The sequence below is a fragment of the Triplophysa dalaica genome, chromosome 25 (assembly GCF_015846415.1).
Source record: "Triplophysa dalaica isolate WHDGS20190420 chromosome 25, ASM1584641v1, whole genome shotgun sequence".
NCBI lineage: Eukaryota > Metazoa > Chordata > Actinopteri > Cypriniformes > Nemacheilidae > Triplophysa > Triplophysa dalaica.
In genome coordinates, this window is record NC_079566.1 from 15,421,927 (window position 1) to 15,432,864 (window position 10,938).

Consider the following 10,938-nt stretch of genomic DNA (forward strand, 5'->3'; position numbering starts at 1 on the left):
GTTACTTTATACTGTATACCATTGTCTTTTTTTAATTAGACCTACAAATACCAAGCTTGATTCAAAGGTTCAGTAATGAGAGCAGTTCTTTCATTTAGACAGCTATTGCATTATTTAAGTTTAATGCATATCAAAACTACCAGTACATACAAGGCAATTCTGTCTACTATAAATATATTTTGAAAACGTTGATAGAAAATAATAACATGTTTGGGGTTAAGCTCACATTTAATCATTACTATGTTTTTATGGAACCATCAATCTTTGCTTCATTTAAATTTAGCTTATAAATCGATACTTTAGGTAATCACTAAAGCTCATAGATACAAGTTAATTTAAACAATGGTAATCAACATGGGCATTATTCTAACAATCACTCTCATGTCATTTGCCTTGCTGTCTACAAGCAGCAGGTTGTTCCCACAAGATACTATTGTCAAAGCCAAAAATAGGTGTTAAGGCCACGGCAGCGGAAATCAAAATGAGGTGGAACAGTGACACTAATCACAGAGATTTCTTCAGAGCGTATCTGAACTACTGCCTGACCTGGATATCAGCAAACAGTCACAGTACAACAAAGAGTAAGTGGCTTTACGTTTTTATTTTCAATTTTAAAAAGTTTATTTTCGGGAGCAAATCTGAAACTTACCTTAAAAGAATCATTTATGAATGTCGTTAATTGAAAGATGATCTTTAACTCATCCTAAAACAGTGTGTTTAATACAACATCTTATTTTAAATGGTATGTTTTGTTTAGATTTCATGGCTATTTTTATAACAGAAATATGTGAAACCTTTCGTTTATTCATTTGCAAATGGCTTGATTTACCCCGCAGGTCCACCAAATATTCAGATGTTTGCGAAGAAAGCTCCTCCTGATCAAAGCAAGATGGATCTGACCTGTCTGGCCACTGGCTTTTACCCCAAACACCTACAGATGGAGATCAGGATGAATGGCATTAAACAACAATCCCCGGCTGAAGTCAGACCAAATGATGACAAAACCTTTCAGCTGAGAAAAACTGTGAGGATAAAGAAAGAAGAGAAACATGTTTTTTTGTGTCACGTTACTCACAGCAGTCTGACACAACCGAATATAATAAAATGGGGTAAATATTCACATATCCACCTTCTACCATTTGTTTAGTTTGACCCAAAGTAAATACGCTAAATTGCGTTTGCATGTCTTAAAGGACATTTACACACACGATTGGATAGCTGGAAGAACAATGAAATGCTTAAGATAAAGCGTGTTTTTTGGTGTGATTTGTAAAACGGCAAAAGGGTTTAATCATTTGTTTCGTTGTATTTCTGCAGATGGAACGTGTTTGAACTGTTATGAAGAATCAAGAAAGCAGGTAGCGGCAGTAGTAGTAGCAGTAGTAGCAGTCACAGTGGCGTTTGTAGCTGCACTTCTCATTACGCTGCTTATCTACAGTCACAAGACACAATGAAGAAGTGAGTCAAAATGACTACTTCACATCATTGTTATCGCCAAAAATGAGTGTTACAACATTTTACTGACACACTGGTTCATTTACAGACAATTAATTTTCATTGCCATTAAAAACTCTAGGGATGTAACGATTCACTCATCTCACGATGCTATAACTTCAAACGGTTTAACTTTAAATTTAGCATTAATGTGAGAAGTTATTGAAACTACGTGATGATCAAGTGCCACAGTTTCCCAAAATCTGGTGAATTTGGTGTATTATGACTGTATTCCAGATTGCACTGGAAGTCCACTGAAGTCCACTGAAGTCCACTGAAGTCCACTGCACAACTAGAACAACAATATTTTACTGATCACAGAGTAGCTATTTTTGGACAGTATCCCAAATACATGTATTAATCACTACTAAACATATTTTCCTGGGTGACCTCATGAATTTCTGTTGGTGTAAATGCAAATTTATAAGTTATTGTTATTTCTTTTGGAGGGGAGTGATTTTAAAAGCATTAGAGACTATCACTACACTTAAAGTTACTGTGTAATGTGTGTCTGACTCCCCGTGAATGAATTGTTGGAGTTCTTCTCTTTAGGATGCTGCAGATGTGGCACATGCAATTGCTTTATTATGCACTTTATATCCCCACTCTTCAGTTTTTCTGACTTTGAGTACTGGGTAAAATCTTCTTTTTTCATTTATTTTTCTTAAATTAAAGTGTTGGTCTCTTCTTTTATATTTATATCCTTTTTTACTCTTTTACCTGCTTGATTGTTAACTGTACTGTGTGAGTCACAGTTTTTGTTGTAAAATAAAAAATAAAGACCATATGAACAGTCGTCTACAAGAATATTACTTTGTTTGAATAAGAACGTGCATGTGCATGTTACTCAAGTAGTGGGGTAAGAATGTTACCAAATTTCATTTATAAATATTGAAATGTGTTTTCAATTAAATTTTTAAACGTATGCTTAAACATACAGAAGACGAATGATGAGAACTGGTTCAACAAAATCAAATTTTTATATGGATGTCAAACGTGTCATACCCTGTTCACATTTAAATAGCCTTTTTGTGGTACTAAACACTGACGCTTTACAGCCAGCAGGGGGCGACAATTACACTAGACATCGCTGCTTACATCCAACATTGATGTGTGAAGAATTTATTTTACAAAGATCATTCCTGCTCAAGAAAAAATCCATTTAGCTGCTCATATTTACACAAACGATCATTTACATTCCCTTACAAATAAATGTAAAAGTATACTGTGTGAGGGGCACTGGGGACTGCCTTAAAAGTTCCCTCAACTTTTTTTATTTTGCCTTGATGATTATTCATAAGTAATTTCTGTGTAGGGCTTCCCAGGGGGGTGTTTACCATTTTGGGGCCCCTAAACAAAGGCAAGACCTGAGGCCCCCCACACGTTGCCTAACAGTTTTGTTTGAATTGCACAGCAGTATTGAGTACATGGAATTAATGAGACATGCATACATACAATATAAACTGGATTTATTTTACGTTGAACCACATAACAGCACAAAATTCTCTACGGTTTGTTATAAGAATAAACCTTTGTTTTATTCAGAATAATACATAATGCTTTTAGCTAAGTAAAGGGGCAAGATTCTTCATGTCATGCTTCTTTTCTCAGCATTGTTTTGCTATATTCTTAAAATTAGTACGAGATTTCTCTTCTTTTGCTTTCATTTGTTTTTGAGCACAGCTTCGATACGTAGGCTAGTGTCTAAAAAGATCAACAAATGATTTTACTGCTTATTGCCACTAGGGGGCCCCCAAGCTTGCAGGGCCCTACGCATTTGCGTGCTGGTTAACGCTAATTCCACCTTTTCCAAGACTTGACAGGTCAGTTGTTGATTCCTGTCGACCAATCAGACTTCAGTGTGTGTTTGTACATGAGCAGGTATAAACTCCACCTGTCTCTTACATCATCAGAAGACATTTCTCTGTATACAGAAGATCTAACAGATCAGAGGATGGAGACTGGAGGTGTGTTTGTGTTCTGTATCTTCTACTTAAGTCTCTTTAGAGGAACATGTGGAGATATGAAGGACATGTATATGAAGATTGTGGATCTGGTGGCTCCGGGTCAGGAGTTTCTGACAGAAGATGCTGTTCGCTCACTTTGTGAGCGGCTGGAGATTGGTGTCCAGTGCTCCGGTGTGTCCTGTGGAAAGGTACATCATCTGAATATTGTTTTATATTTCAGCTTCGGTTCATTTGACAACTGAATGGTGTCAAAGTTCATTTATATGGACTTACATTAAATCATTTATTTAGGTGTTTGTCTGAAAAGATGAATTGGTAACACTTAGGATCTGAATGAATACTTACTTCCACATAAAATAATGATGAATGAATAAATGGAGTAATGGAGAAGGAATAGAGGGCTAATACCAGAGTCATGTGTTAATACTGCCCAGGTTAACTTCATGAAAGAACAAGGAGTTCTTCTGAGAACTTATTTTGTAATATTTAATATGAATTAACATGAATAATTTTTCACGCTTTTACTATTTTTGATAAAGGCTAGAATCTGTCACACTGCTGGATGGTGGTCCCCAGATTACACATATTCACCATTTTATTGATAGATAAACAGTGATCTTTTTCTGTGTGTTACTATGAAATTACTAAATTACCTACATTGTGATCTTGATATTTTGTGATCATTGTTTTTGTTATTTTGACCAACATTGTGATCTTTAACATGCCACTATAGCTTCATTCAATACAAAAACAGGCGAGATCCTGATCTGTGCTTCTTCATTAACTTCTTTAAATGTACTAGATGACAAGTTTATAATCGCAATAAAAGTGGGTTAAGGCATGACATAAAGATGCATTAACGTGTCATGAACTAATGTCAATAACATGTTAGTTCCTTATTGTAAAGTGTTACCAATGAATCTATAATTTATTCATCTAATGTCAAAATCTATTTTTAATCATCATGAGTTTTACAAGAAAAGTCTTATCAGCTTAACAGAAGTCTCTCCCTGGGTCATTCAGTCAGAATAAATGTTGCTAGATTTGAATTCGCTATTGTGATGAGGTCACAGTTATATAAGAATTCACACACATTTTTTGTGTAGTATTTTAATATAAATGTAGTTCTAGTTTACTCTCAAGTGTAGTATATCATTATACTTGGGACAAAATGTAACCAATTTTTTGTTTATTTGTACTCCAACTACAAGTAGACTTGTTGGTCCAGTTAATAATTCAATACTTACAGCACATTCTTAGTTTATTAAAGTACACTTTGAGGTATACTAATTACTTACACAGTATTGTCATTTAAGTTTTCTAACAAAAGTAAACGCAACATCATGCTCAGAGTTTACTATTTATTTAAGTATTTATGACTTAATGAAAAGAGTAAACACAAGCCATGCATACTTTGAACATTTCCTTAAACTCCATCAAAAGATTAAGTACAAGTATAGACCCTTTATCCCGTTTAAAAGAAGTGTAGGCCTACTAATAGGACATGTGTATGAATATTTTAGTGTAGTAAGTGTAGTGTGTGTAGTTTAGTATAGTGTAATCATCTCTCTCTCTCTCTTTTCTCTCTCTCTCTCTCTCTCTCTCTCTCTCTCTCTCTCTCTATGTGTGTAGTGTCTGTCTGTGTCCGGTGTGTCTCAGCTCTTGAGGAACTACAGTAGTTCAGATGGTCTACAGATGGAGGAGTTCTTCATGACGGCCGCTGGCTTCTGTCTGTTTCTGAGCGCTCCAGAGGAGACCTGCGGGGTCATACGTGAGGGCCGATGGGGTATCGAAACCCAACACTTCATTGAAACAATCTTAGGCCAGGGTCACCATGACAACAACATCAGCACCAGTCATCCTCCACATGACACAGACTATGAGGGTTTGGAGAAACTGTTTCTCAATATAGAGAAATACTATCAGCCCGACGCTCATGAGGTCAGAACGATTTAGTTTGAGTCTAGCAGTGTACTTTAGAGACTTTGACATGAACCAAACCTACGTATAAAAGATATACTTTCACAGTAAAACTTACCTGTTTGTCCAGTCAGATGCCTTCTGAGAAGAGAATTATGCTGTAGTCAACATCTGTGATGTATTCATGTTTTTAGTCTTGCGTGTCTCTGAATGATGTCCTGGAGGAGAGCGGTGATCATCACACAGATCATATAAACACACCGCTGGACGTCGTGTTTGGAAACATTCTTTATCACGTTCTGCGTGGACACTGTATGAGAGCTCATGTCCTGCTGGATCAACAGTACTTTCTGGATTACTTCTTTAACCGCTCAGAGAATCTCACCCTGCACGGTATGAAATCATCATTCTGACATATAATCACAGCTGTCTGTCTGTCTGGTCATAAACACAGTTACATCACTGACAATAAGAGATCAGCATCTTGTTTATTCTGTGAACTTGAAAGGCTTCTGATGATTCAGTCGTTCCTTTTGGTTTCTGGGTTCTTACAAGCACCAGTTTTGAAATTTGCTAATGTGATGAACCGAACTTCATCAACCAAATCATGACATCTGTGAAACTCTGTACATTTCTGTGAGGGTCTGTTCAAACTTTCTTTACAAAAGTAAGCATACTTGCGTAAAGTTCAAGAATATTTTGTGTAGTATTCTAGTATAAATGTACAAGTTTACTTATAAGTGTACTATTTCAGTATACTTGAGACAAAAGTGACAAAAGTTCTAGCAGATGCACTCAAAAAAAAATTTTTGTTGCTTGTTCAATTTATTTAACTTGTTTGAGTTAAATCAACACAATGTTTGAAAAATGTGGTCACAACATGATTTTTTTTATGTTTATTCATATAACTGAATCTTTTCATGTTAGGACAACATAAATGAGTTGTGTTAACATAAAATAGTTATAATGGGGCAGAGGACTTATATATTCCAGCATGCTTCTGTATATAACTGCATTTTGCAAGTTATTTTCTTTAATAAGTTTTATTTTATGCATTTTTCACTAAAAAGAAACACTTGTTAGTGTTTAATGTTCATTTATCTTTAAGGTTTTGAAGAGTTTGTTATATTTTTGAGTTCTGTTGAGTTCTGTTGACTCAAAATCTTCTTATTGAAGTTAAATGGAATAATGTCTAATTAATGTTAAAAATGTATATAATATCATTTTATTTTATTTTAGTGTAGGTAAGATGCAAATTAATTTAATCAAGACTACTGAAAAAAAATTGTTCATACAACAAGATTGTAACAATTTTTTCTGAGTGTGCATGTTTTTGTCTATTGTTTGGTAAAATATGACATTCATTGGTTAATAATGTTCTTTATACATGATTCTACTCGTGAACTTTCTAAGGCCTGGTTTCACAGACGCAATTTAGCTTAAGTCAGGACTACGCCTTAGTTGAAGTAAGATATTTATGTGTCTTTTATAAAAATGCCTTAAGAGAAAACATTACTTGTGTGGATCTCGAGACAAATCAATGGCACTGATATATTTGAAGACATTTCTGGTCAAGTTATATTCAGTTAACAGAGGTCACACGCTCAATTTAGTCTGGGACTAGTCCTAAACCTCGTCTATGAAACCAGGCCTTAATCTCTGTTTCTTTTCTCTCTCACATATTCACACTTCACTTTTCTATAAAAAACACAAATGAAAAATTTATTCTCACTCAGATTTTGAAAAGGTTCTGAAGTCGCTGAATCTGGGTGGAGGTGAACATGATCATGACAAACATCAGAGCAGCAGAAAGACCCTCAGACTCCACCACACAGAGGGTCACCATGACAACCGCAGCTGTGTCTATGTAAGATACAGACACACCCCAATACCCCAATTATTTTAAATAAATGTACATTTAATAAAAACTGATTGATCTTCCATGTGATGTGTTATAATGTTTTTCACATGCAGACGTGTTTCAGCGCTGAAGATCTGTTGAGAATCCATCACGTGAACTCTTCAGCACTGACCAGAGATCAGTTCACTCAGATCAGTCCTGCACTGATTCAACAGATGCTCAGTGGAAGCTGTTCTGAGATCAGTCCCGGTCCTGTGAGCCCTGACTCTTTGAGCACCGCTGAACGTGAGCGATCTGATCCTACACCATCAGTTTTACTTTAGCTTTCATGATATTTAGTTTTATTTTATATTTATATCATTTATAATAATTTATGTATGTATAATAATATAATTTTGTTAATTTTAGTTATAGCGATTTGGTCAATTTATTATTATTATTTTATATATTGCTGTTAGAGCTGTCATAATATCAGATTTCCACTACATGTACAGTTATATTGCGAAATCATTAGAAGACTTTTTGCAACGTTAAATGTTATTAATAAATAAATGGAAAATATTATTTGTCAAATTCATCTTAAATATCTTTAATTTTAGTTTATGTTGTGTTTAATTTTTGTTGTCAAAATCTTTTATTTTTGTTTAGAATACAAGTAGAGAGAGAGAGCATATTAGTTTGATTGAATGTCTCTCGTCCTCCAACACTTTCTTACTTAGTATTTTCTAAGAATGTCTAAGAATTCTTGAATCAAGATGCATTATCTGCATGAGCAAAATTACCTTACTTGTTTGTAGACAAAAAAATGAAATTTCAGCGAATTTGTGCTTAAAACAAGACAAAATTAAAATATGCCAATGAGATAAGAAAAATAATCTTGAATTAAGGTTTACCTTTTTCTTTTTCTAAATTCAAGATTATTTTTCCTACCCACTTTTGCCTGTTTTAAGCACAAATTCACTAGAATTTTATATTTTTTTGTCTAAAAACATTCATGTTTTTTCTCTTTTTGCTTATTTAGAAAATGCATCTTGATGGAAGAATTTTTAGCCATTTGCACTGGAAAACTCCTTTCAGACACCTTTCTGAATTGGCATCTCATCCAGGAAAAGAGCAAAGCTGGCATCATATTCACAAAACCTGAATGACCTGTTACTGTTAATAAAGCTCAGACTGACACCTGAGTCTCTTGTATTAAAGTGTGAGAATGTTTGACTGAATGATGTGTTTGTGTTCAGGTTATGGATACGCCACCCTGGCCAACATCCTGGTGTGTCTAATGTCTGTGTTTGGAATCGTGGTGTTGTTGTTCTCTGTGTGTACTCGGGTGTTTGAGTTGTGTATTCAGTTCTGTATCAGTCTGGCCGTGGGATCTCTCACAGGTGATGCTCTTCTTCATCTCATCCCTTCAGTGAGTAAACCTCCAGCTCTCTGCAGAGTATAAATGTATTTATCATAATACTACAAACATATCAAAACAAACGTGTGTGTCTAGTTCTTAGGTCTTCATTTACATGAAGATAGTGGACATGATCACGATCAGTCGGAGGAAAACTTTGACTATATTTACAAGCTTCTGGTGGTTGTTGGAGGCATTTATGCTTTCTACCTGCTGGAGACTATGTTCTCCATCATCACTCGACTAGACCATCATCATCATCATACAGTGAGTGACACATTATTAGAAACACTTACCAATAATGACAATCCATGGAACTGTAATCTCATCCATTCCTTATTTTAAACAGAGACTCTAAATATCAAACTTAAAAATCCTCTGAGATCTGTTTGTTGTCTTACAGGAGTCTCAGGACCCCCATCACTGCGACCACAGTAAAGTCCTGCAGATGTTTCAGAGAAGACGAGAGAATCAGTCCAACTCACAGACTGAACTGGTGAGATGAAATATCACTGATTCTGTCGTTACACTCATTCTGGATGTCTGATGTCAAGAGTTTGTTGCTTTTAGGTGGATGGACAAAACAACAGCTTGTTCCTGGAATCAGTTCCTCAAAGAGGTAAAACTGATATCTAAACTCAAAGTGCACAAATGGTTACACGTCAACTGTCAATACATTTAGTCGGTGTTGTGTTTAATACCAAAGCAATCCTATTCTGTTCTTATTAAAGATTCTCTCTTTGATGTGTAAACTCAGAGCAGCGTTTGCTTCCCTACATGATCACCATTGGAGACGCCATTCATAACTTTGCTGATGGTCTGGCGATGGGTGCGGCGTTCTCCGTGTCTTGGCGTTCGGGTCTGGCCACATCTCTGGCCGTGTTGTGTCATGAACTGCCACATGAGCTGGGTGAGAGATGACCGCATGAACACACAGATGCTCTGGTCATGAACACTTTCAGGTTTCACAGCAAAATCTTTGGCATGAAAATGTCAAAGGAACAATTGTGATGCTCCTTTTATAATTGTTCTTATGCAAAATACATTATAATGACCTTCAGATAATAAAATCATGATCTGACCCTGTTGAAAAAACAGCATATGCTAGTTTGCTATGTTTTGATGATTGTTTGTGCTGGTTTAAGATGGTCATATGATGGTTTAAGATGGTCATGTTCTTATTTAAGATGGTCATATGATGGTTAAAGATGGTCATGTGCTGGTCTTAGCTGGAAATGTGCTGGTTTAAACTGGCCCGTAGCTAGTCATATGCTGGTCCATATCTGGTTTAAGGTGGACATGTGCTGGTTTAAGATGGTCATGTTCTTATTTAAAATAGTCATATGCTGGTTTAAGATGGTCATGTTCTTATTTAAAATAGTCATATGCTGGTTTAAGATGGTCATGTTCTTATTTAAAATAGTCATATGCTGGTTTAAGATGGTCATGTTCTGGTTTAAACTGGTCCTTAGCTGGTCATGTGCTGGACCATAGCTGGTTTAAGATGTTCAAACCAGCATCATAATATACCTTATATGCTGTTTTTTTTCCACAGGGAGTAAATTCACATCCTTGTTTTTTTTTTACCTCAGGTGACTTCGCTGTGCTGATCAGTTGTGGTCTGTCTGTGAAGAAAGCTCTGTTGTTAAACGTCGGCAGTGCTCTCACTTCATTCATTGGGCTGTACATCGCTCTCTCCGTCTCTACACATACAGACGCTCCACAGTGGATTTCTGCATTCACCGCTGGACTCTTTCTGTACGTGGGCCTCGTCGATATGGTCCGTGCTATAACTCTCAAATCTTTTCAACATTCCTTCATTTAAAAGAAAATGTACATTCATGTGTCTTTGTGTGTGTGTTTTGTCTAGTTGCCGTCCATGATTCATGTGGACAGTAAGAGACCCTGGCTGATGTTTCTCCTACAGAATCTGGGGCTTTGGAGCGGTTGGGGCATTCTGTTGCTTCTGTCTTTATATGAAGACCAGATAGCTGTATAACCAGTGACTTGCCTACACAACATACACAGCTTTACATTTGATTGGTTTTTGGGCGGCTTACAGAATGTTATAAAGCATAACTGCATGAATAAAAAGGGGGATTCTAACGAAAAACCTGCCAAATAGTGAGCAGGGTTAAGAAAAACATCATAACACCCTACAGTGTCCCGTCTGACAGCCTATATTGGAAACATCAAAATAAAAATTCATATGTTTTCCAGTCAAATATATAATGAATAAGTGCATTTATAACATGTGAGTTAAAATGTCTCACTATCTCACTAATAAAATCCCCCTC

General features: G+C 35.9%; 2 protein-coding genes across 2 annotated transcripts; both read left to right on the forward strand.

Moving 5' to 3' along the window:
* Positions 1-481: 481 nt before the first annotated feature.
* On the forward strand, positions 482-2,094 carry LOC130415221 (beta-2-microglobulin-like). The gene is made up of 3 exons (XM_056740765.1): positions 482-581; positions 837-1,109; positions 1,318-2,094. The coding sequence occupies exons 1-3, from the start codon at positions 482-484 to the stop codon at positions 1,452-1,454; spliced, it is 510 nt and encodes a 169-aa protein (XP_056596743.1). The 3' UTR covers positions 1,455-2,094.
* Positions 2,095-3,448: 1,354 nt separating this feature from the next.
* On the forward strand, positions 3,449-10,914 carry LOC130415222 (zinc transporter ZIP4-like). Its single transcript, XM_056740766.1, has 12 exons — positions 3,449-3,649; positions 5,094-5,402; positions 5,576-5,774; positions 7,118-7,248; positions 7,356-7,527; positions 8,481-8,653; positions 8,738-8,908; positions 9,045-9,137; positions 9,212-9,260; positions 9,399-9,551; positions 10,234-10,421; positions 10,512-10,914. The coding sequence occupies exons 1-12, from the start codon at positions 3,449-3,451 to the stop codon at positions 10,638-10,640; spliced, it is 1,968 nt and encodes a 655-aa protein (XP_056596744.1). The 3' UTR covers positions 10,641-10,914.
* The last annotated feature ends 24 nt before the right edge of the window (positions 10,915-10,938 follow it).

Coding starts and splice junctions, on each gene's coding strand:
- LOC130415221 (XM_056740765.1), top strand. CDS start 482: ATGAGGTGGAACAGTGACACTAATCACAGAGATTTCTTCAGAGCGTAT. Junction 582..836: donor CAGTCACAGTACAACAAAGA/GTAAGTGGCTTT, acceptor TTTACCCCGCAG/GTCCACCAAATATTCAGATG. Junction 1,110..1,317: donor ACCGAATATAATAAAATGGG/GTAAATATTCAC, acceptor GTATTTCTGCAG/ATGGAACGTGTTTGAACTGT.
- LOC130415222 (XM_056740766.1), top strand. CDS start 3,449: ATGGAGACTGGAGGTGTGTTTGTGTTCTGTATCTTCTACTTAAGTCTC. Junction 8,654..8,737: donor TTCTTCATCTCATCCCTTCA/GTGAGTAAACCT, acceptor GTGTGTGTCTAG/TTCTTAGGTCTTCATTTACA. Junction 9,552..10,233: donor TGAACTGCCACATGAGCTGG/GTGAGAGATGAC, acceptor TTTTTACCTCAG/GTGACTTCGCTGTGCTGATC.